Raw genomic sequence first — 26,812 nt, 5'->3', positions numbered from 1 at the left:
GGGAACAAAAGCCACAAACACTGAATTTATTTGTGTCTTAGTTCGACGTATTAGAAAGTTGTTGTTTTTAGCTCTTTCTTTTTCACTGATTTAATGATGTAGAAAATTTTCTCAAGCTAATTTTAAAACCTTTTGCCCTCATGCCTGTCTGTGTAACTGTTTGGGCTTCTTATGTGTGACAAGGTTAGACAAACTGATGATGTTGAGATACTCCTATTCCACTCATTATATTGCATATAAAACTGTATTATATTGTGTTTAATATTGTACATATTCCTTCCTGTGCTACTGCTGATGCTGATCTTGCAGCCATTGCCACGGTAACCATGACCATCTGTAGGGATGAAAACCATGACAACAGGAGCTGCCAGCCAATCATAGAGCTTGTACAGCCACTGATAATCCATCTCCTCCCCTCTTAGCTAGCTAGAAGCTACAATATAGAACCATTTGGCTCTTAGCAGATATAGAAAGTCAACTAAAGCAGACTGAACGTAAATAGATAGATTTGCTTTAAGCCCCGGTCTTATGGGTTTGCATGAAATGGCACCTTGGCTGTGTGACTTTCTGAGTTTAATAACAAGAATGAATGTCACTGTTCAAACCCAACATTTTTTACTACATCTGATATCATTTTTAGTGTTCCACTTCTGGCCTAGATCTCAGGCAAAGTAATGTACACATTCATCATGCGTGGTGTTGTGAAAGCCTCAGGAGAGTCCAATGTAGAACATAGAAATGAGGTCATATGGTCTCTCTGCCTCCCAGAGAGCTATGTGATAATGCACGCAGATTCCTGGAAAGGACCTTGTGAGAATCAATACATGTGTGATTTATACTGGCAGAGAAAATGGTCTCAGACATATCTTGTGTTGACACTTGCAGACATCCTTTCTGCTATTTTGAAGGTTGTTATGCCTGAAAGATAACATCATAGGCCCCTAGTGTTGTCTTTTCGTGACTGTTACTTTTTCCATTGCTGCTTGTGTTTTTAGTCTCATGTGCCGTTAGAAGAAAAGTAAAAGTACACTGATGTTAAAACAAAATGAATTCTTAGTAGAAAGTGTGGTCAGCCCTCCATGCATTGCCATTAAAGGGTCTCCAGTCTGTAAGCTCGTGACAAGCTGAATTAGCCCAACAATTGCTCTTTGGTTTGAAGCTGTGACAAGGTGGTCTGCATGTTGGCAAAATGCTGACTGTGCTGTCACTGCCTTAAACTTTCACATCAGTGTCCGTCACCTTTAACTCCACTGTCACACAGAGGTCAGAGTCAGGTAGATGCTGGAACATGCTGTAGATAAATATCTATGCCCCAGACATCATTTAGAGATACAAAAATGATATGTTGAAATTGGTGTTTCACCTCTGTTTTTGGAGGAGGATTTGTGGAAAACATTCTCTGAGTTCAAGTTGACATATTTCAGGTCACTTTCTCTGCTGCCTGTGTTTATTTTTGTACGGTAACAGAAAATACACCCTGCAAAAGATGCACAAACACAAGGTGTTTTGTACTGGATTATTCTGAAGATACAGAATAATCAGATACAGTTTGACATCCTTTGTCACTTGTTAAATCAGAAAGGATATAATGAATATTCATATTGACTGTTAAGATTTTATCAAGGTAAATTTGCATGCTGATGTTTTTTTTAAATTTATTTTTGAAGGTCTGGTTTTCTATTTGGATACTTAAATTGTTCTTCTCTTGGCATAAACAACGACACTGCCTGCAGGCCATCCCAAGGACATAGTGGCTTTGTTGGCCCTGTTGGGTCAATCCCTCGCCCCTCAGCAGGCTCTGTTTAACAATGTCAAACATGAAACTCATTAGGAAGAGTGGCCAGGACATGGACAGCACGTGGAGCAGCCTGAGGTGTGGGATCAGGTGTTGAGTTATACAAATGCTTGAAGTATTTCCCACAGTTTAATTATAGTTATTGAATATGGGTGGCCCCACAGGTATATTTTTTCTTACCTTTTTTCTGTCAGAAATTTAAACTAATTACAAAATTGTACAGAACATAGTTTTCCATGTGTAATTCACACCTTTCCAACACTTTTCCTGGACCACCACACATGATATTAACCTGTGGGAAACACTGCCTTCACCTGCAATGAAAACTGTAACTCTAGACCTGACATTTCCAGGGACACCTGTTTTTCAGAAAGGAACAACTATGGTAATCCAGTGGGAGATTTTGGTGCTCAGACTGCTCTGTAGATAAGTGTTTCCCAACCTTTTTGAGCCATGGCACATATTTTACATTAGAAAAATCACAAGGCACACCACCAAACAAAAATGTCACAAAAAGTATATTTATTGAAATATAATGCAAGTCTTGTCTCAATTTACTTACTCAGTGTGAAATCTGGGCCTGTTTAGTTGAACACAAAGCTGATATTCTTGCAGGAATTGAAGAAAGACACACGATGATCTTCCTCAACAGCTCTGAGTCTCTTTTTTCGTCTTTATAGCAGTCATGCTTGAAAAGCCCCCCCCCCCCCCCCCCCCCCCCCCAGCATAGATAGGTTGTGGAGAAAGGGAACTGCAATGAAATAGCTTTGTTTGCCAGAATGGGGAACTCCTTGGCAGCAGTCCTCGGACACTCTCCTGGGGGGGCGCAAGCACATCAGGGGTGTGGGGGCGACACTGGGCCAGATCTGCTAAAGGTTTGCGTGTATTAAAATGTGTGCAAACTCATTGCACACGCAAAAAATTGTACAAACTGATTTACTAACAGTGCGCACTAAGGGTTGCATCTTTCAAAGGTGCAGAAGAGCGCGTCTGCATCCAGTTAGTACATTTGCCACAATGAATATGCAAAATGGGGCATTTACACGCAATTGTTTGTGTGGTGGGAGGAGAAAATGTAAATATATTAATTTAGCACACGCAAAGTGATTTATCAAACCGGAAAGCAATTTTGCTCATAGAAACTGCGTCTATATTTACCACGTCTCAAAAGGAGGTGCAAACGGGTTGGATGCATAATTGCGCACACATGGATGTGGTTTGGAGACATCGAAATGATGAAACGAGATGCAGAGAATGCATTTTTCACCCTTGTGTGAACATTTTGGAGTGACGGAAGAAAAAATAATAGAGGTGTCTGCTGAACCCCCCCCCCCCCCCCCCCCCCCACACACACACACACACACACACACACTCACACACCTTACAGGACTCTTTTCCACTCCTCATGATTGTGATTAAAAATATGCACCGACATTAGGCTACAGTGTGACAAAATTATGTGCACCTGACAGTCAATCCAACCCCCACCCCCACCCCAACCCCCCACCCCCACCTTTAAAATGAAAAATACATGAATGAATGAGTCATGCCATACCCTCTATGACAAAACTCCTCCAACTTTACATTTCCGTGCGTCTGGATCATTCAGCGCACTGTTCTCATTAGTGCTGCTGTATCCCAGCGCAGTTTTTCCAGCATATTGTCTCCAGTAGCATACACAAAATCCTCATTTGAATAGGGCGGTGTCCAAGACTTTGCACCTGTTGTATTTTGCGCAAGCAATCTTAGTAAATCATCCGCAAGCTGCGGTTCAGCCCCACACGCAAAATTCTAGATTGCGCAAGCACATTAGTACACACAAAATAGGATCTTAGTAGATCCGGCTCATTGTCGCAGGGCGTTTGGAAGAAGAAAGCTGAGAGTGGAGCATCAGCGACCTCTCAGATGGACTCATGGATTGAGGTCTGTCGTATAATAATATAGTAGAGGTATATCCCCCCCCGCCCCAACCCAATTTGTGGGTCCCGCGGTAACTCACAGATCCCCGCATCACTAATGAGGGGGGCTTCATCAACAGAATGCACCACAATGGGGCTGGTTCACTTTCACTTTCACTTTGCAAAAGGAAACTGTTGATACCTCCGCCAAGGAGGTTATGTTTTTGCCGGCATTAGTCTGTCTGTCTGTGTGCAAAATAACTCAAAAAGTTATGGACAGATTTGGATAAAATTTCAGGAAATGTTGATACTGGCACAAGGAACAAATGATAAAATTTTGGTGGTGATCGGGGGGGGGCACTGATCTGCCTTGGCAGAGGTCTGCACTCTCCGTGTGCTTTTCTAGTTGTAGAGTGGATCATTGGCGTGTGCAGTCATACAGATCTATATCACGCCACTAGCTTAGAGTACCAATCAGGTGAAATTGGATTATATTCAATGGCACACCAGATGATTTCACATGGCACACTTATGTGCCACGGCACAGTGATTGGGAAACACTGCTGTAGATGTTTTTGTCCCTTAGTGTTTTGTATTATTATTTGCACCCACTGGAAAATAGTGTTTGAAAGTCTGAACTTGTCTTTATTCAGGACTTGACATATTACAGGGAGATTCCTACCCAGTTTGTGAAGATATGGAAACATACAGAATTTGTTGCACCTATTCTGTTTCTTTAACTATAAAATTACTGTATGTATTTCTAAAAATAAATTTATCAAATAAGTAGCCTTTGGAGCAGGCAGACAGTGTAGCCAAGCTACAATATCATTATATTTTGGCAACATAATACCATACATAGTTAGTGGATGTAGCATCCAGAAAATGTTTTTGTTCATATCAGACAATATTGATATGTATCATGATATAAATCAAATCACTATTTTTGTCAAGCTTAAATTTTCTGTTACTCATAAGTTAGTCGTGAAGACATCAGCAGGTTATTTTTGATTTAAATATGACTTATTTTCTGTTAGAGGTTGAACATGACAGATGTGCTGAAGAACATTATATAACTTTTAAACAAATAAGCAAACAATACATCATTTGGTGACACACCATATAGACCCATTTAAATAAAGAGATGTATATGTGTACGATATTTGCCCAATCTGAGTGGTGTAATGTAGAAGGGGTTCATGGGTGTGTGAGATAAATCTGGTGCCATTTCACTGCGTAGAAGCAAAGTCATTGAATTTTAAATATGTAGAAATTTTTCAATTAGCACTTTGCAGAAGGTCCCCAAACTAGCGCTCACTAACTGGCTCCACATTCGAGGCAATGCTGTCTACCAGTTGTTAAGGACCATTTGTTTGGATGAAAACAGGGCTGTAGTTTCCTCTCTGTGTTACCAAAGCTGCATAGAGCCATCATTTGTGTCTCAATGATTATTGACCAATGATCTATTGAGCCGCAAAGTGCAAATCTGTGAATCTCTTGTCAACTTTACTGTGGTGAGTTTGTGTTCATCACATAGGCTACATGTACCTCCGTATTGTATTGAAAGCCCTGAACCCAAACAGTTCACACCCTACTTTTCAGTAACCTGGTCGCCCAAATTCACAGTCACATTTTCTCCTGAGGGAACACTCATGATCTCCCACAGCAGCCCAAATATTAGCGTGTGTGCTGCGGCTGGCTCTTACCAAAGTCTTCGATATATATCAGAGTAGTGACACTTCCATAGACTCCCACTGTAAAAAATGGCGGACGAAATATGGACCTACTTCCAGGTTTTGGAGAGGCCGGTAGTTCCTACATTGAGTGTAACGCCGTCAGGACATATTCATTTCTATTGCAGCTGATCTACAATTCCAGTGCTAATAAGATCAGTCATCTTTCAAATTATTGAGTGTATTTCCTGTATTAGCAGACATTTATGTTGTAAATTCTGTTTTCTTTGGTATGTGTTATCGTTTGTATAAATTTATATCTTAAACAACTGTTATGTTGGATTTTCAGCTGTAGCCCTATAGTTAGCTAGCTTGACTTGTCCAGCCATTGAGATTTAACCATTATAACCACAAATTATGGAGTTTTTAAGATAAGGTAGCATTAATACAAATGTTGTTATCAGTTGGTTTTATTTTAGTTGTTTGCCGACCCTAGTGGTGTTTGGTTCAGTTTGTCAGCTGAGGTAATGCTCTAATTAGGAGGAGAGTTGCTGTAGAGCTGAGCTCTGCTAATAAAAGTTAATTACAATTATTATTCATGAGTTACAGGAAACAAAACTTCTGTCACTTAGCGTTTGTAAGATCTGACTCATCCCATAAGAATGCTGTTGAGTTTTGATTTTGCTGATGTTGAGTGTTTATTGAGTTTGGCGCCCGTGGTAATGTTAACATACTAAGTTAGCCGCTATGCTATTCGCTGGTTAATGCAGTATTGTGTATTGTATCAGGAGAGCAGAGCTTGGCAGGCACACAGTATTCACATAGCTAACCACTGTTTTCTGCTTGTACCACAGTCCTATAATAGTAAAACTTCGAAATTGTAAATTGTCTCTCTCCTTACGAGTACAGTACAATTGCAGAATGAATAAACTTGTAAAATTAGCACCTCTCACGTAAGTAGCCTATCCAAGCTGACACCAACCTTTACCCCAAAATTTAAGTTTTCAAAGTAATAAATGCACTCTTTCAGTGGTCAACCCCACTACTCAAAAGTATAACACACACAACAATACATACAGTAGTGACACAATGGTTGTGTGTGGTTTATTTTGAGATTTACCATGCTCACTGCTGTTTCTCCCATTGAAAAACATAGGAACACTCAGTTCATTTGGAACAATTTAGGCTTACATGAACCATGTGATCACCGTTGCGGCGACATCAAAGCGTGCCGTAACTCTCTTTATAGTGCTCTGGCTCTTATGCCTGTGCTGTGTGCATCAGCCTAACTTGACGTCACTATAGCGTGATTGGTTCGGTGCGGCGCTACTTAATTGCGATTGGCTGTTTTTATGTCTGTCAAAACATAGACAAATGAATTCTAACAAAATTGTATCGAGCATATCTCATATTTCTATCAAAGAAAAGTTATATTGCGATATATATCGTTATCATTTTATCGCCCAGCCCTAGTTAGACCTTAACACAATTTATTTACATACTAAAAACCTAGCTGTTTTTGCCAAAGACTGACAAATAATGTATTTGTGAAGGCTTGTGTAATATTAATTAAGTTTAGTCTTGACTGGGTGACTGTTGAACTGAATATCTGAGAAAAAATCCTAATGAATGAATTAATACATTTATACTACTACCATAAAAATCTAAGTTTGAGTGTCAAATTGTCAGTAATTTGAGTTGAATACTACTGGTAGGCAAAAATTACAACACTGTATAAACAGCAGTTAATCTGCCTACATATGTTTCTTCTCTGATGTCATGTAAGGTCTGCAAAATGTACTTGGAATTCTGGAAATCTGACTCTGGACATATGTGAAAAATATGTATGAACCCTGTACAGGTTAATGATTTGACAAGTGGACCCATTTGGAAGCAAATCCTCCCTTAATCCCTGCTTCACAAGTGTTTTTATTCATTGCTTAATTTGCGACCTTGCCATATTACACATGGAGTACTAAAATGTAGATATATGTTCATTACTCTCTGAATCGTTAAAGGAATTGTTTGTCTTCAGTTACTTATCCTCAACATGAATGTTCCTTTTATTCTGAATATTATAATATCATTCTTAATTAAACTAACAACTGATGCTTGTAGCTTTGTTCACAAAAATACACATCTAAAAATGTCTTGTTTTTTTAAGGAAACACAGCCACATATGCATGGTTCCACTACCTACCATGCAGGGAAACAGAATGAGATTAGGCTCAGTATGAAGTGTTTCTTATGAAGGTTATGGTATTCTCTGCACAAATGCTTGCACTGTAGGACATTAGAACATCCTCTGGTGCTCTGTTCATGTCCAGGCCTGAAGCCTTTCACCTCTTTGCAGGGTGTTACTCACTCAACCAGACCAGTCCTTGCTATCACGCCCGCATAAGCAGGCCTGTGCATCGTGTGCATGTACTGTATAGTACATGTGACAGCATTTAATGGTATTCGCTATACATGTAGTGCAAAGAGCTGTACATGGCACAGACACAAATCAAACTGCTTGCAAGAGAGGCTTACAGATAGAAGTATTAAATGGGACAAAAGCAGAAATAATATACATTCATGTTATGTTGCGTGTGTTGATTTGTCATGTCTGCTTGGATGTCTACCCCTCCTCCACCTCTTCCATTCTGACTCCCCTGGAGTCTTGATCACGTGGTCTGTGCTCCCGTTCCCCTGCAGCCTTCATCACGGACCAGCATACCAACTGAGAAACGGCTGATTTAATTCTTTCCACCACGCAGGGCCTCCATCCCTGATCCCATGGTCAGAGACAAGGTTTTATCCAACCCGTAAAGGCTGGCAGATTAATCTGAATCCAGATTGGTGAGAAGGGATGGGACTCTCTCGGCTGATCTGGGGTCAGCATCATGAGGTAGAGAAACCAGTGTCTATAAATAGAAACAAGGACCTGCCGGCAGGAGATTCTGGCTCATCTGTCATAGTGAGGAGATAAAGCTTTGTTTGGGACAGGACAGAGACAGAGAGAGTAACAGTATGATATCATTATTTCAGATACTTTTTTATTATACAGAGTAAAAGATCCTGTAAAAATTTATTTGGTTGGCTTTTTCATTTTACGCTGATGGCTAGTGTTGCAGATGTGCACACTCTTCGTGCTTTATATTATGTTTTTAAGTGATTTCTGTTGTATCTGTCTTATAGTTATTTTACTTTTGTTTGTTTGATTGTTTGTTGCACTCATGCTAACAGAATGGATTTTAGGTCATAAATATGTGAAATACCTGTCTTTGCGATAGTCAAAGTCAGTGACAGGCATAAAGAAACCACAGACTTGATACTGAATAGTGACCAGGCTTCTTTTCAGTTTCTGTCAAGCCTGTCTTATCTGCTGTCCCTTGGTATCTACATGAATCTCACAGAGATCCACTGAATATGTGAATGTCTACCAGTGAATAGTAGAATGTAGCAAAAATGGTACCTTTTGCATGTGTACAAAATTAATATTTTTTCAGTAGTAAATGAAGAACAGTTAAAACTTGCTACACATGGAAGTCTGAAAAATATCTTACAGTATGACTATAGTTAGTTGGGGACAGTAGTCATCGTCACAGTCACATGCTTTCAAATCCAAAAGAAAAAAATAAAACAACATATATTTAATTGCACACATCAACAGCCTGAGGTCTAATGAAATAAAAGGATTAAAAGTCTGTTTAACAGTCTGACCTACTGTATATTGCTGGTTTTGATAAATTTGTTGCTATACAGCACTGCAGTGAGCACTGCAGTATAATGTAGAGGAGATATAAGGGCTTGAGATGAAAATCACAGTAGCTGTTAAACTGGATTGTACAGATGAATGTTACAAATGTATAGCTCATCTGATTAGATAACGGCTTTTCAGATACTCATCTTTTTGCTTGTGGATTTTACTACTGCTGGAGCTTTCATTCACACACTATCATTATTTGCACAGTTCTCATGGGTCACATTCTTTCAGGGAGTTTCCCTTGGGACCTACAGGGCCACCCAGCCCCAAGTTAACCCCCTTCTCCTCTCCCAAGCCAGTCATAAACACTCACATCTTTGTAGTTGCGACTATCCTGATAGCAAAAAATGTGTGGAGTTAAAGAAAAATTGTTCAGTAGTTATTAAAATCATCTTGTCAGCATTCTACTTTATTTTGGCTGTCTTACCATTGGAGTATTATCCCTGTCTTTAGTGAAACTACTGTACTGTAGTGGCGATTTTTTCCTGATTCCTCTCATAGTGGATTGTGTGCTGTGGTGCAGTCTAACTCTGTGGAGTGTTAGATGAAAATGAATTGAAATGCAGAGGCATGGACATTGACAAAATGAACTCATTGAGAAAATGACAAAGTCTTTCAGAGTAGTATTAACAATCTGCAAAGGGAATTCTACGGAAGTCTGAAGTCCATAATGAATCCTAATGAATCCTCATCAGGGACTTTGTGTGTCTAAATCAGTAAGTGCTTGCATGTCTGTCACTATTTGTCTGTTTATGCTCCTATACAGTAAACCTAGCACTAAACATCTGTCTACCCCAGTGCTTTAATGCCCAGGATTGTTTCTCACATGCTTGTACATGTGTGTGGTGGTTTGTCTCTGTGTGAGACAGTGTCATATCACTAGTGTACTTGTTTAATCTTGTAAGATCCCCGACTGATGGCTAGGATCAGCTTCCTTAAGCTTGACATTTGTACGTCCAACAGAACAGTGTAACTCTTTGTTTAGAGCCGCACTTTAATCACAACATACTGTTGTGATTAAAATTTTCAAGATGTGTGTTTTATAGTAAAGAGTTGGTGTCAGGAAATCAGAGTTTTCACTGAATGTTTGAAACCCTGCTAACAAATTGTATAGTGTTTTAGTTAACCTCCAAATGCTAAATTCAGCCTTGAATATCTATGCACCACCTGGTGGCAGTTTACAATCACTAACATCCTCCACATGGTTCATTCCCAAGGAAAGGAGAGGTAGAAGAAGGAAAAAGACCATGGTTTTCCTGAGGTTTGTGAAAGGCTTAGGTGCTGTGAGTATTAAGTAAGTTTGCACAGTGTTTGCCCAGTGTTGGGCCTATTTTATCACAATGCATATAAAGAAACATGAAATAAATCTTATTGAAGGTGTCAATACACACTTCATTCACAGCATTTGTATTTCTGTACTTTATGTATTTAATCACACATCCAAAAGCTCTGCTAGATTATGACAGCAAATATGGGAAATAAAAATTTATTGTAGTTTAAATATGTGTCTATAGTCAGTTCAGTGATTCTCTGCATTGTTATTCATTAATAGTGATTAGGTCACATCGGTCTCATTGTTCCACATGATAATATAACCGCAGTATAAATCACTTTTTAAGTACTCACCTACAATAATTTCCAATATCCTAGACTTTTTATGACTTAGTTTTAACATTGGTGGATGGCCACGTGGAAACTCAAGGAAGGTTATTTTCCAAGTTTCTTTTACTTTTTTGCAGTTGTTAATAGGCTTTCATGTGTTAATAGTCAGTCAGAATTAGACAGAACTACTTTCACAGTTATTGACAAGAAGGTATGGTCAAGGTCAGTTCCAGAAATGCAACATCAGTAACTAGTGAGCTTAGAATGACTAGAAGAACTGTTGTTACGGGCAATTCATCCAGCGAGTCTAGAAAGTAGAAAAGGCATCTATACAATTAACACAAAGATAGACTGGAGAGAGTCAGTGTCAACAGAGGAGGCAAAAGGTGATGGAGGAGGCATGAGCATGAGAACTTGTTTTGCTGGCCAACCTCAAAGTGGTCTTGGCATGTGCAGTCCTGTGTGGAAAGTGTACATTATGTATACTCCTCATAGTCACATTTAACCTGCATTGTGCAAGAAATCCTACTTCAGTAAATTCAGAAAAAATGAGTGTCGCTTATCTTTGGTTTATTAATGATAGAGCAAACTTGCTTGACTTTATCCCCTCATAATTTGTTCAAACAAATATGATGAGGTTGTAGAGAGCCATCATTATAGAGGTATAATGGTTGTATATGTGGTCAGCATTGTGACACTATCCACTTGCTTCACGGTCTCTCATATTCTTCCCAGATATAATAAACAGTGATTTTTGGTCATATAATCTGGTAATTAATACATTATTAATTTACATTATTGACGAACTGTTGGTTGACCAATAGACATGTGTCCTTAGGGCATCTGTTCAGAACTTGTAAAACCCTTAAATGAATTTAATACGAGACATACAGTGTTAATTTTGTCAGTCACTGACAGTATTGCTGTGCACAAGTGTCTCTGTGTGAACGTGATGGCACTTTTCCAGGGCTTATTAAAGGATCCAAAGAAACAATATTTAAAGATAAAGTTTCCCCCCGATGAAATGATTGAACACATGATAAATAACAAGCCAGTGTTCTCATTAAATATTCAGAAGCCAACTAAGCATCCTTTTTCTTTTTTCAAGGTCAGTGCTATTTTTAGCCAATAATAACAAGACAAGTAGTGTGTTGAATGCATTAGCACCAGTATTTCCTTCAGTTCCCCCACTGAACCACACACACCCACGTCAAGTGTCTCCAGTGGCTTGAGTTCCCAAGACATTTGTCTTGCCAGATGTGTGGGTGGCGAGACTTTTACATGATTTACAATGAAGCATTAAAACCGTGACTCAAATATGGAGTAATCTCAGCAGATGAGCATGGCTCCCCCAAATTGCAGTTGGCTGCTTTCTGTTGCCATGGTGACAGTCACTGCAAGTTAGCCTTGCGATGCTGAGTTTTCCTCAAGGGACAGTATGTTCTTATGTAATAACTTGTAGCATTTAGATGAAATTTTTTCTTCATAGCAGTGGTAAGACTCCTCCATCTTTTCTCTTATATGCCAAAAGGCCTTCTCATTTACACATATCACTGAGGAATGGGAAATGTAATGTATTGTTTAACATAAATCAAATAATATGCAATTTGTTTCATTTATGAACTCTATGTTATTGTTTTTCCTTACACTTTATATGTATTTTTCAAGCAAAATTTACATCTGCACAGAAAATAAACTATATGTTATGGTTTTTCACTAATAATTCCTCTTGGTGTGTTTGTTTGTAGAGAACTGATGAGGAGGCTGTGGTGGACCGTGGGGGCACACGCTCCATGCTCAACACCAACTTTGAGAAGGAAGAGTTAGAAGGTAAGACTGTCTATGCGAATTCATGTGAATATATTATAGATGTGTGGCATTGTGGCACAGTGGTTAGCACTGTCACCTTGCAGAAAGAATGTCTCCTGGTTCCAGCCCAGCATTTGGTGGCTGGGTTTTTCTCATGTCTGTATAGATTTTGTTCAGGTACTCTGGCTTCCTCTAACCAAAAACTGCACTTGAACAGGATAATTGGCCGGGCGCCCACAGGTGTGAATGTGAGGGTGAACGCTTGTCTCTTTATGTCTGCCCTGTGATGATATGGTGCAATGTCCAGTTTTGTCCTGACTTCACTCATTGTAAGCTGGAATGTACAGCAGGCCTCATGACCCTCCAGAGGAATTAGCAATTAAAGAATATGAATGTTCATTGTTTTCACACACCACCAACTACTGTGAGCATAATTATATATTTAGACTTTGATGGCACAAAATGCTCAGAAAAGTTGGGTCAGAGGCAAATTATGATTTATAAGTTTCTTGAATATACAAGTAACACTGCTCTGTGAAATGTTATCATTCAGCATAAAAGGAACATCCACCAAAGGTGTAGTCTTTGCAAGATGGGATAGGTCATGGCTTAATCTAATCGGAAGGAATATTTCTCCACACAAAATTCTACAGTGTATAGAACTGTGAAAGGATGTATAGAGTCTATGAAGTCTCGGTGCATAAAAACCAAGGGCATGAACCACTGTTGAATGTATATGAGTTTCAAGCCCTCTAATGAAAAAGACCATCTTGACTCTCTTCAGTAAAACCTGCAGTAGCTGTTAAGCATGATGGTCTGGGGCTGCACCAGTGCCCATGGCATAGCTGTGCTGCACATGGGGCAAAGTACCGTTGATGGAAAGGCATAAGTTGGAATTTTAGAAATACGCTGCCATCAAGTTTACATCTTTTTCATACAAAGTCTGTGGTTATTTCAGCAGGACAATGCCAGGCCTTATTCTATACAAGTTACAACAGACTGGCTTTATAGTCACAGAGTGCATGTCCTGCACTGTTCTCCCTGCAGTATATGGAGCATCATGAAGGGAAGGACAGTGACTACAGACTGTTGAGCAGCTAAAGCCTTGCATAGAGTGTAAGTACAACAATATGTAGAACTAAAGCAGCAAGCAGCTTTGAGTGGTACCTTGCACCTGGGCCGGTTCCACCTCCCATCACAGTCAACACCTCAGCTTCACTTGGCTCCAGCCCCCACAACTTTCGTGCCCGTCCTCCTTTCATCCCTCCAGAACACCAGCTCCCCTCTGCTGAAACCACCATCACTTTTTAGTGAGGCTTTTATTTTTTAAAAACTGTGTGTGTGTGTGTGTGTATATGTGTGTGTGAAACAATCAATTTGAATGAATTGAAATTGTACAAACAGTTGCCCATAAAAGTCATGATTTAGCATTTTTAATAAGGCTTTTATTTTGGAAAAAACACTACTGTGTGTGTGTGTGTGTGTGTGTGTGTGTGTGTCTGTGTGTGTCTGTGAGAAAGACTCAGTTTTAATGACTTGACATTGTACAAACAGGTGAGTGTTTGGTCAAACAAATTAAGAAAAGTTATTAATACTCATCAATACTCAGCATTTTTAATAAGGATTATTATTTTTTTTTTTGAAAAACCCTACCCTGTGTGTGTGTGTGTGTGTGTGTATGTGTGTGTGTATGTGTGTATATATCTGTGAGAGAGAATCAGTTTTAATGAATTGAAATTGTATGAATGGTTGAGCATGTCATTAAAAAGGGGGGGGGGTGCTTTATAATACTCATGATGAACCTTGTTCATTAAGCTTTTCTTTTGTAAACCCTAATAGCTGCTAAGCATTTCCTTCATGTTGCTTACACCTATTGCATTTATATTAAACCGTGGCTTGGCAGTACAGCAGTCAGATTGTTCTCAGAGAGAGGAACAGTACAGATAATGTTTTTATTTTGACAAGTATCAAAAGGGAAGTATCAGATAGTGAGGAACTAACTGGTATAGATAACCAAGCAAAATGTCACATACCCACAATGCAATGCAGCAAACCCCCGCTAGAAAATGTGCAGAAATTAAAGTCCTCTCCACCCAGGAGTTGAACCCCAGTCCACCACGGGGCAGTCTGATGCACTAAGCACTACACGACAAGGCTGCTGTGTGTGTGAGTTTGTAACATGGCTCCTTATGGAGCAGACATGTTTATTTATGTTAAATTCAGTGAGAAACCACCTCTCAAACAAACTGTGATTAATCCATAACCGTTCATTGTATCTGAAAATTTTTTGAAGGTGAGACTGAGTCTTGTGAATGTATTGATATGTGGGAAAAAAGTCTGAAGCGAATAATAAGTTTCAGACTTTGCAATTTTCAGGGCTAGATCAGTTTTTTGACAAGGGTTTACGCTATCTTTTGTTGCTATTTAGAAGCCAGCATAACAAATGGCCTCGGACAGGATACTTTTTGACGTTATAGTTTGAAAAGCAAATTACAAACTTCCTGTTGGAGTTAGCTTGTAAGTGTCAGCATATGATTTGTAGGGCTGGATGGGACCAACATTTTGCCATTGGTTTCATGTCTCTATGACATTCCGGCTGGAAGTTTGTGTGTGAGGCAGATTGCTAACTTCCTGTTGGAGTTAGCTCATAGGTATTAGTGTATGATTTGTCAGGCTCAATGAGACCAAAAATTTGGCATTCATTCCATGTCTCTACGACATTCCTACTGGCCTTTGGGGCCGTTTGTGTACCTAGGTGGCACTACAGAGCACATTTTGGCACCTAAGTGTTTAATTTTTATATTGCATCAAATTTTTTTTTCATCTCTCAGACAAGTCCTCTCACTCTGTGAGTGACAGGGACTCGCCCTACTGGCTTGGTCCCTTATTATTAAAAGGTGTAATAAAATGGAAAAGCGATATAACACAGTAGCAAACACGACTCTTGCCCAACTTTTTTTTTTAATGTGGCAGGTCAAAGAGTACTGTTTGTCAGTAAATGTTCATGTAAATTTGCAAACCCAGATTATTATTGTGTTTCGATCTGTAATTTTTTTTTTCCAAATGTTGTTAATTTATTTAATGGAAGATTTCTTCAAAGTGTCAACATTGCTTGATAACTAAAACAAAGCTTGTCTGTCCACCTGTCTAAATCCTAACAAATAGATTCTAGGTTTTGATGTGAGGCGTGCTGCATCAAAGCGCATGGGCTTTATTCTCTCTACATCTGTTTCAATCAGTATTTCACCTCCCATTAAAGAGACAGAATGCCAGGTTATACACCAGCAGAACCCTGAATAGACAATGAGCTTGTTCCGACAAAAAGATGAAAAGAGTTATTTTGATAATTTGGCTGAGGAAAAAACAGGATCTCCCACAAATCTGGAACGTGTTGTATAATGACTGGGTTTGGGTTTCTCTCAGCTAAGTTATCCAGATGAGCTGTTCTTGGATTAGACCTCAGAACATAATGCAACATCACTGTCTTAGAAACTCTCGTTCTTTTTTCTTAACTGGAGAATCTCCTGCTTTTTTGCTATTACAATCACTGCTACTCTACTCCTACGCATATAACCCTGAGCTGAATGAACGTTCGAGTACTCTCTGAGCGATACTAAAAGCCTTTTGAGAAAACATAAGAACCACAAACAAAAGTAAAAGCAGACAGGGCATTCTAAAAGAGGGAACAAAAATGTCTTTCTTTATCATGAAATAACCACAGTAATACAGAAAATGGGTGGTCATCATAAACTTATACTTGGATTTACTAAAGGGAAACTTTTTATGACACCACCCTAGTGCAAGTAACAAAATTTTGGTGTAGAATATAGCAGATTATTGATAAAAAAAACAGAAAAACATTGAAAATCCAAACATTACAAACATTATAGATTTTATGTAATTAGTACTGTTTCTTCTTTCTTCTTTTGATGCATTATGACCAGACCTGAAATAGATTTTGTTCTTTTGTCAGTATCTGGTGCACTTTTTCATTGCCAAGCAACACTAACCGAAGCAGCTGCAAAGATGTCAGCCTTTGATTGTGACACTCCAATGGGGAGATAGTGCTTTCATCTCAAGGACCCTCGTTCTTGGATGATGGTTCCTGTAATGCCTAGCTTTCTGTCTGGTGCTGTGCTAATGCTGACACTGCATCAGCACCATGCAGGAAGAGTAAATCCTCTGAAGCTATCTTCCTCCAAACCATATTGCCTGCTCAGTCCCACCACACACCTGCCTCTTTGTTGTCACACTCACATTTGGGATAAAAGGAACAGGTTAGGTTACCATGATCATGCATTTTCCACTTTAATTCCATGGTGATTTAAAGCCACAACACTCAGCTGGTTTCCAACCCCAGGACTGCATATGACTTCCACTTACAACTACACAGTATGTGCAGTGTATATTTTGAACAGAATGAATTCAGATAGGTGATGGTACAGAGAGCCTGAAGTTAGAGTCTGTGCCACAAAAATATTACAGTGTATCCTGTCATTGAAAGCTGACCTTTCTCAGTGGCCATGTAAAGCAGCACATACATGAATACACAGTCACATGCACACACATATATGGAAGAGCAAAAGGGTTAAGACCCCTGTTACACACCGCTGCTTGAATTCAAGTCTTGAATGACTAAAAGCCACTGAGATGTGGAGACAGAAGAAAAGTGGCATTCTGTGACATCAGCAGTAGCTCAGGCCTGGAGGAGGAAAGCTATTTTTGTTGAGTCCTTCACTCGTCTTGACTCATGAACTTTAAAGCTCCACTACACTTTCCTTATGTTTTTCTGTAACCATTTTTATTCACATGAAGTTCCTTTTTTTGTAAAATTCGCCATGTGTGAAACGTAATTCCATTGCATTGCCCTCTGTTTTTTCCTCATACATAATTTACACAGTACTAACAGTAGTTTGCTCTGGATGAATGATTCTGCAGCAATTCATGCCCCAACAGATCAGATACATCTCAACTACAACTGTATTTTGGCATATTGCAAGTTTTCTCATCACCTGAAACCTAACTTAACCTCTGTGTTGAATTCCTGCTAGTGATTGAGTGAAACTGCCTGCCTGAAAATGCTGTGATGTGGTTTTAGGTGAATCATGTTTTGTCTGTACATTACTCAAATCCAATGATTCTCAACCGGGGATCACAAGCTTATGGGGGGGGTTGCGAGTGACATCGTCATGTGTGCACAATGGGGGTGGGTTGCATATTGTCCGGCAGATCATCTCCTCAGTGTAAACTGATGGAAACATATAGTAATTCAGTGTGTAATAATACGCAAAGGCTTAACTTGACAGTGCTGATTTGTCTCTTAACATGTACCTTAAATCCCCCATGGCTGCCTAATTACTGTAATTTAGGTGGCTAGTTTTTTAGTTTTGAACCATCATTTTAATCCACTGAGACTTTAAGCATCAAATTGCTCTAGCTGTGGATCTGTTCGGTGTCGTATTCTGCTGGACACTGTGGCGCCTCATATAATGCAAAAGCCAAATAAAGAGAACAGGGTGTCCAATAGTCTTGTCTGTGTCCGGCCACTGAGCTGAAGGCCGGCGGGAAGGAAGCAGTGGCCAGGCTGCCTGGCCACAATAATAGAGGAGAGAGTCAGCTCATATTATCTTCACGCTGACCCTGTGGATACATACTTGTGTGCACGTATACACTTGGGTATAGACACACACAAAAGAAAGGGCCTTATGCTCTCATTGTACAATGTCAAGCCCACTCTCATTATTTGTTATGCATTGATTTAAAATGAACATGACCCTAATTATATAGGTCAGTACTTAATTTCATCCTCCCCAGAGAGAATAATAGTTCTCTTTGGCTGCTTTAGTTTAGTTTTGTGAAGACTGTTACAGTGCTGACAGACATATTCTCCATGAATATAATATACAGGTTCAAGTCAAAGTAATAGAGTACATCTGTATTATGAGAAACACAAAGCAAGAAAAATTAAGTTCCTTACTGCTGCAATGGTGTTTGAACATTGCCTGCTCTGTTCTCTCTTCAGGTCACCGCACTCTCTACATCGGGGTTCACGTTCCCCTGGGCAGAAGGTCACACCGCCGTCATCGTCACCACGGCCACAGACACAGGAAGAGGTCCAAGGAAAGGGACTCCACTGCTGATGATGGCAGAGAATCCCCCTCGCACAGTAAGTGTTCTGACAAAAGAAAACTACGTAAATGTTACGTAGTTGGATAAATTTAACCCTTTGAAACATGTCTTGTATCCCTTCTTCTTGGTTGAATTGTTTGCAGTGTATTCCTTGCAGAAGTTCCCACAGTTCCTTGTTTTCTTTACTTAGTTTTGGTGTTTCTCTTATTTTACTTACATGATCTTACATCAACAACACTGAATATTATATGACTTTCTTTGTCAAATGAACCACAAGACTTTAATGAATAAAACAATGGCAACAATTTCCATTAGGTACCGAACACATATTTTTCTCACGTTACTAGTTGGCCACCATCATGGTTATAATTTTCCAGATTCCAGACAATCTGTAAATTTTGCAAAGATTTTTCTACTCCTGGCATTTAATGATGAAGAAAAGAGTATAGGCAGTGAAATTACATTGAATGCTGCTAGTTTGTTTGCAGTTTTTATTTCTTTTTGTTAATTCTTCTCCTTTTCCACCCTTTTTATCTGTATATCTGCTCATCTTCCACTCCTCCACCCATTTGCTGCAGCAGACACACCAGCTCAGAGGGTGCAGTTTTTGCTGGGGACAGAGGATGGGGATGAGGAACACATCCCCCATGCCCTGTTTACCGAGCTGGATGAAATCTGCCTCAGGGAGGGCGAGGATGCAGAATGGAAAGAGACAGCCAGGTACACCACTGCAGTTAACCAAAAGGGATGATGGAAGAAAAAGTACCCATACCACATTGAAAATACTGCACTAAATAAAGTTGTGTATTCAAGTATCATCAATAAAATGTACTGAAAAGTAAAGGGTAACTGTGCAGTAAAATGGTCCCTGTCTGTGTTTTTCTATTGTAAATGATGTTTTGGATTCATAATGCTGCATAAATGTGTGTATTGCATTTTACTGCTGTAGATGTTTAAGCATGAGCTCATTTATATATTTTTAGTAGTTTTATCTACAATAACGGAGCTTTGTGGCACTGAATATTCCTGCAAATCCTAGAGGGGATTTAAATAGTTTCTCAGTCTGTAACAAAACACTTGAGTGAGACAAGAAAGGTGTGGAAAAATTGTAATCTGTATGAAAGTAACTACTGATGTTTTAGCTGTCGTGTTTTTCATCGGTTACTGTGGATATTTGGATTGACTTTTCTCATTGGGTTTTTTATAACACCACATCCACTGTCTATGTCTTGTATGAGCATTTGAAGTACTGGTTGTATGACTTCATGATTCGGTCCCATACACGTTACTTGTCATCTGTTTACTGAGTTGTTATTGTTTTCAGGTGGCTGAAGTTTGAGGAAGATGTGGAGGATGGTGGTGAGAGGTGGAGTAAGCCCTATGTGGCCACTCTTTCTCTACACAGCCTGTTTGAGCTTCGTAGCTGCATCATGAACGGCACAGTGATGCTGGACATGAGAGCCAACTCGCTGGAGGAGATTGCAGGTAGACGATATCCTGTGGGGTCAAGTAGTTCAGTGGTTTGGACTAAAGTACGGGTTTTGATACAGTTTTCATCTGATTGCATGCTGCCTGAGGACTCAGGTGAACCCAACCTGGTTTTGGGTGATTAAATCAACAGCAGTGGGTTGGTTTTGGAATAATCAGCTAAGGATAACTGCCTGCTACACAGGGACAAACACTGTCACCAGCCTTTGTGAATTCAAAATGAACTGTGTAAACATTAAATAATAATGTAAAAATCTTTGCTTGTCTTCTTAGATATGGTACTGGACCAGCACGAGGTATCTGGCCCAGTAGGTCAAGATGCCAGGAGAAGGATCCGCGAGGCCCTGCTTAAACAGCATCACCACCAAAACCACAAGAAACTGGCCAACCGCATCCCCATTGTTCGTTCTTTTGCAGATATTGGCAAGAAGCAGTCTGAGCCTCATTCCATGGACAAGAATGGTGAGCCTATACACCTACGCACACCTGTCAGTTACAAAGGCTGCTCTCTTTTATCTCCATCATTTATTATTATATTAGTCATATATGCTGTTGTATGTTTATACACAATGTTAATCTGTAGTATGTCCTGTTTAATGTTGTAATCCTTTGCATGGCGTGTCCATCTGTGACTTACTGTTGTTCTGCTGTTTGATATCTCATTTCTCCTCTTGTGTTTCTCTGTGTTTGTTGTCTGCTCTGTGTGTGTGTGTGTGTGTGTGTGTGTGTGTATGTGTTTGTGTCTGTTCACCTAAGTAGTAAATGTCCTCTATTTTCACACTATAAAATTTCCAAAATATTTGCCTGAAATAACATCAAGCAAGAATGCCTCACCCTTAAATATCTTTAAATCTATGGCATGGTCACGTTGTGTATGTTGCCCAGTATGCTTCTCCACCTCTGCTTCACTGTTGAGCTACACCATGAGCTGTGACCACACAACCCCACGTATTTCACATGGGGAAACCAGGACCAAGCGTCTTAGTGTTCTTTCTGCAGTTGCACAAGGCTACTGTCCCATCACACAGGATGAAGACATTTACACAGGCACCAGGCCACCTAAACTGATAGTAACCCCGAGGGTAGTTGTAGCTATAGTTTGAAAAAGACGGCATGACAAAGATGGGAGTATCGTCATGAGAAATTAAAAAACTATTGTCCTCTCAAGCTCTGAAAACAGAAGAAAACATTGGCATTCTCTTCTGCTCCTTCCAAATATTCCCCTTTCTGCTCAGTCTTTGAGACTTGCTACTGGACAAAACCAAAATAGTTTGTTTTAAGTATACAGACACTCTTTCTTTGTTTTTTTACCTTCCACATTTGAAAAAACCTCAGGAAGTAACTTTTATGTGACAGAAGACAAGCTTTTTTTTATGACAGTACTCTCTACTTCTTGTCATTTTCATTGTGTTTGATGACTAGACACAATAGCAGCTTTGTGACTCATATTTTAAACTGATAACACCCACTAATAACTAATAGCAATAGCTGTTCACTTAAAAATTATTATATAACTCAGTAATACAAAACACTATTGCTCTTTAGTTGCCTTGTGTTTTTTATTTAAATGTAGCTGCTTCACACCTCCACTGAAACAGCTGGCATTTTGAGCAAGTCTTCAGCTATTGTGAAAACTCATTTTTCTGTAAAAAAAAAAAAAAAGAAAAAAAAAACTGCTGTGATTTGCTCAAAGAGCTACAACTGGGAATTCACATCACAAGTTACTTGATATTAAACAGTTAACGGAGCAATCTTTGACTTTCCATATTATTGTTAATAAAGCTATTTAAATTAGCACCTACTAGTTACTAGCTCCATCCTTCACATGAAAGGTAAAGATTGCACCTCACTAAGATATATAAAGTTTAATGAAATTGATTAAATGAATTGAAAGTCAATTTAAAATCCATTGATATTTGCTTAAATCACCAGGTGCCCTCTGAAAAAAGTACAATATTGTGTCTTTTGTGACTGAACTCCATTAAGGATTCATCCATCCATTACAAAAAGGTCCACTATTGTATCTCTTTTTTCAGAGGATGTAACTGTACTCTGTAGTCACTCACTGGAGACCTATGTTTTGTGTGGGAAACTAGTGTTGTGATAGGATGAGCCCCCGTGAAATTGGCGTAATGGTTTCCTGCTCTTTCTGACAGGCCAAACAGTCTCACCTCAGTCCCAGCCAGCTAACAATGAGGGCAAACAGGACGTCAGCAGAGAAAACAGTGCTGTCGACTTCAGTAAGGTGAGCAACTAGACCCACCACTGATCTGCTGTTGATCTACGGGCACTGATACCTGGACTCATAACTAGTGCTGTATATTTTACCAAGATTGGGTTACGTGTGAAATGGTCACTGTAAGCCTTTTTGCCTTGGGAAACTGGCTGAAAATTTAACAGGAGCAAAGTTTATTTTACTTGGTTTTTTAGGTGCTCTTGCCAAGATATAGTCATTGTCTTTTTTATTTCACCTTTTCCTCATCTTCAGGAAATTCATCATATCTTTTTAATGTTTTCTCTGTCTCATAGATTGACCTCCACTTTATGAAGAAAATCCCTCCTGGTGCTGAGGCGTCCAATGTCCTGGTGGGGGAGCTGGAGTTCCTAGAGCGCCCTGTTGTGGCCTTCGTCCGCCTGGCACCTGCTGTGCTGCTGAACGGCCTGGCTGAGGTTCCCATCACCACCAGGTTATATTTCTCTCTGTATTCAGTATCAAGTCTGATAGAAGAGCTAAATTCCTCATGAGAAAACCATTTTCCTTTTAATCAAACCTGTTGTCTTCTGTCTTTCACAGGTTTCTTTTCATCCTGCTTGGTCCTCTGGGAAAAGGTCCACAGTATCATGAAATCGGCAGGTCAATTGCTACTCTGATGACAGATGAGGTGAGAATTGAATGTCGTAACAACAGAGTTGAAAGTAACTGATGTTACTACAGCAATCATAGTATTGGAGATGGGGTACATTTTGTTTGTTTTTCCAGGTCAATTATATTTAAGCCTCAAATTGTTTAGGCTTTTCTCATTTTGTATCGACATGGACATATGGACATATGGACACATGGACACAGAAAAAAAAAACATATTTAAACATTTTCAAGTGAAAATGCTCTGGAAAAACAAGTGACCTGAAATCACAGTCTTGAATTGTCAATGTTGTGTTTAAAAAAAAATTACATTTATTTAGTGCACAGCTAATTGCATGCTTTCCAGATTGAGAGTAAACCCAGACTTAAAGAATGAGACAGTTTGTAGGACAAGCTTGGTGTTGAGAGTTTTACAAAAGGCAGTGAATAAAGAATGATTTCAATGATCCACCCTCAATACAATATTTGTATTGAGGGTGGATCAGGAGCTGAGAATCCTCAATGTAAATTAAAAATATTTGACTGATTTGCCTGATGTTTGATTAGAAACATCAATTTTAGGGTTTCTTTTCAACAGGCATACCTGACCTTTGGCGTTTGTGAGTCAACTGACAAAAAGCCTTTGAGGACCAACAAAGAATGGCATGAAAACCCTGATAGGATTGTAGATTTCCCACAGTGCAGCCCTGGCCCTATCAGAGCCAGATGTTGCCTTTTTTGAAGGCAAACGTCCTGTGGGATGTATGAAAATAGAAGTGTATGATTACCAGCCTACTTTATCGTGTAGGGGAATGAATCGTACCATCAGACTGCTTAAAGTGCTATTTTGTTTTCCATTTATTCATACTTGGCAGTGTTTCAGAAACTCGAGTGATCCTGAGGAATAAACAGGACTGATATACAATATGAGATTTTATTTCTCTGTAGTTTTATTTTGTATGATTACCATATGTTGATGATGGAAATGGTTGATAAACCTTTATGGTGCCAGAGTATGGGTATTATTTATGAATTAATGACAATGCTCTTGTCTTCACTTTCCTTCTCGTCTTCACTGCAGGTTTTCCATGATGTGGCATATAAAGCCAAAGACAGAAATGACCTGGTGGCAGGCATTGATGAGTTTCTGGACCAGGTGACAGTGTTACCTCCTGGAGAATGGGATCCCTCCATCAGAATTGAGCCTCCGAAAAATGTTCCCTCTCAGGTAAATTCTATCACTTTTTTTCCTCATATTCGTATCAAAATGCTCAAACAATCATAACTTATCATTATAGAAGATATTTAGAATTTAGGACGATGTATGAGTGAGCTGGACCCGGCATTACTATTGCAACAACATATCATCAGTAGGGTAAAACTAACCTGTCTCACGACGGTCTAATCCCAGCTCACTTTGGACCCATATTGTGAATGTCTTCTGCTGAGAAATATGTAGTGTAACATCTGCGTTCTCCACTAATCTCCACTGTGCTGTAGTCTGTGCTTTGATGCTGCTCCCCAGGGTTCTGCTCTCAATCCTCTCCAAAACATTAGATCTTTTTCTGCAATTAGTTATTTTGGTCTGTGATGATTTTACAGCTAAAAAAAAATATTCACCATTTTATTTAGGAGAGAAATAATTTTTTTATTACATAAAGTGGAGGTTCATTTAGGTCTCTCCTGTTGTTGCTGAACTACTGTGGTGAATTAATGACAAACTGCTGTGCAATTACATTATTATGCTGATGAACTGTGCATCAGGATATTCTGCGTTCAGAAATATACAGCATGTGATCAATTATTTGGCCTTTAATTAATTAAAATTAGTTGTAGTGTGTACTAATTTTTGAGTGAACAGGGAATTAAGTGAGACAAACACCTGACACACGGTAGTCTTTATCATGATTACGACTAACATCTGACAGTTGACTGACAGTGATCTTAACTTCTCAGGAAAAGCGGAAGATTCCCCCTGTTCCCAATGGAGTGACAGATCTTGGAGAGTCAGGGGAGCATGGAGGGCATGGCGGCCCGGAGCTTCAGCGCACTGGGATGTAGGTGTTAAAGTAAAACAGCGTGATTTGTGCCGTAGAGCCGTGAGTTCTTCTTTGCCCCCGTTCTCCTGTCGCCTCTTAGTCACCATTACGAGCTGCCTCTCTGTCTTCAAACTATAAATTTAGCTGCCTCGAGAAGCAGCCTACCCTCCTGGACTCACACTTCAACTCCATAAAGGCCTTTTGTTTGTGCTTTAATTCATTATTTAAACACTATAGGCTACATTAAACTGTATTCTTTAATATTGCAACCATGTTATATTATTTAACACCACAGGCACATGAATATACTCATTGTCATAATACTTACTGCTCTTCACCTTTCCCTTTCATTAATACACAGAGTTTTGTGCTATCATGGCTCATTATCACTGTGTGTTGTCCATTTGCAGTGGCTTTGCTGTTAACTCCTGATTATTATCATATCAGTTGTATGAACAACAAGCCAATTAGTATGCTCAGAAATTGAATTTCTTGTAAATATCTTCTTAATCATGATCACATCAGAGTGCTGTGTGAGGCTGTAGTAGTGGCTTTGACCTCTGTGACTCATATAAAAGTAAACTATGCCAACTCATACAATGAAAGTGTTAAAAATATCACATTGTCATCACCTGAATATCACGTCACGTCTACCAAGGGATGTCAGACCCTGCTTGTAGTGTAATGTGAAGGGGTGTTATACATCTCTGTGGTTTAATAGCAGATGAGTGAGTGATGTGCCGCTGCTTAGCTGCGGTATGCTGCGGCGCAGACTCTTATCCCAGCTAAGATTGGCCAGAAGCCCAGCCCCAGCTATCAATCTGACTCCCTCCCCCCACTGCCTCCTGGGACATGGCATTGCTGCCTACTGCTCCAACTGAAAAAAGCATATATCCCACCCCTTGTTGCTATAGCAACCACCTCCAGCTCGTTCACTACAGCCTTGGCTTGCTGCAGCAGAGTGCACACGCTGGCGGAGAGTTATCCAAAGATAGATGCATGAGTCGACAAATGGACTCACACACACTTATGGAGTTATAAACACACACAACAGAAGAAGGCGGGGCAAGGGGCACTTTGCCCCTTTCTCAATATTTTGCCTGGTGATTCACTTGAGTAGTCTAGTAAATACACTAGAGTTAGAGGAGGTATTGTTCTCTGTAGTCCTCTACTCTGTGCAAACATTTGTTTGGCACTTGTGCCTCATACTTCAGGTGATTTAGTCCAAATGTTGATTTTCTGGGTCAAAGGAAAATCAAATATGATGTGAAATGATATGTGACAATCAAACAGCGTGTCTTTATTTATGTGGTTCCATCTGAACATGTTCATATATGTTTGCCTTCATTTGCTTTTCTCATGAAATTTCTGTGTTGCCTCAGGTTATTTGGTGGGTTAATCTTGGACATCAAGAGAAAGGCTCCTCACTACCTTTCTGACTACACAGATGCTATCAGTCTGCAGTGTCTGGCCTCCTTCCTCTTTCTCTACTGCGCCTGTATGTCACCTGTCATCACCTTTGGGGGACTGCTGGGAGAAGCTACTGAAGGGCGTGTGGTAATAAGAAACATCTTTATTTAAGGCACTAAAAACACAAGCTTTGTATTTTTATTGTTATTTTGTCTTCCAGGGATGTTTTATTCAATGTTTGGGACTGTTCAAAAGTGCCAAAATATTTATTTTATTTTATTTATTTATTTTTTTAACTAAAGTTTAATTTAAGTTTTAATTTGGCAAGTATCACTATTGGGAGTCAGTTTGGGAATGTGCATCTGGCTGTAATTCGTGG

At 39.5% G+C, this 26,812-nt stretch overlaps 1 protein-coding gene across 4 annotated transcripts in view; it reads left to right on the top strand.

The window, feature by feature from the left end:
* The window catches only part of LOC115431355 (sodium-driven chloride bicarbonate exchanger-like), a 43,074-nt gene that overhangs the window by 7,841 nt on the left and 8,421 nt on the right, over positions 1-26,812 (top strand). For 3 of the 4 annotated variants that reach the window (XM_030151647.1, XM_030151676.1, XM_030151667.1), the window contains 11 exons: positions 12,465-12,546; positions 18,548-18,691; positions 19,233-19,374; positions 19,979-20,139; positions 20,416-20,604; positions 22,299-22,387; positions 22,672-22,829; positions 22,937-23,024; positions 24,066-24,212; positions 24,941-25,041; positions 26,406-26,580. In XM_030151647.1, coding sequence (XP_030007507.1) covers positions 12,465-12,546; positions 18,548-18,691; positions 19,233-19,374; positions 19,979-20,139; positions 20,416-20,604; positions 22,299-22,387; positions 22,672-22,829; positions 22,937-23,024; positions 24,066-24,212; positions 24,941-25,041; positions 26,406-26,580 — 1,476 coding nt within the window. The remainder of the gene's footprint in view (positions 1-12,464; positions 12,547-18,547; positions 18,692-19,232; positions 19,375-19,978; positions 20,140-20,415; positions 20,605-22,298; positions 22,388-22,671; positions 22,830-22,936; positions 23,025-24,065; positions 24,213-24,940; positions 25,042-26,405; positions 26,581-26,812) is intronic. The other variant, XM_030151655.1, reaches the window with a different exon arrangement.

The sequence above is a fragment of the Sphaeramia orbicularis genome, chromosome 2 (genome assembly GCF_902148855.1).
Source record: "Sphaeramia orbicularis chromosome 2, fSphaOr1.1, whole genome shotgun sequence".
NCBI lineage: Eukaryota > Metazoa > Chordata > Actinopteri > Kurtiformes > Apogonidae > Sphaeramia > Sphaeramia orbicularis.
This window is presented reverse-complemented; position numbering and strand designations above follow the sequence as displayed.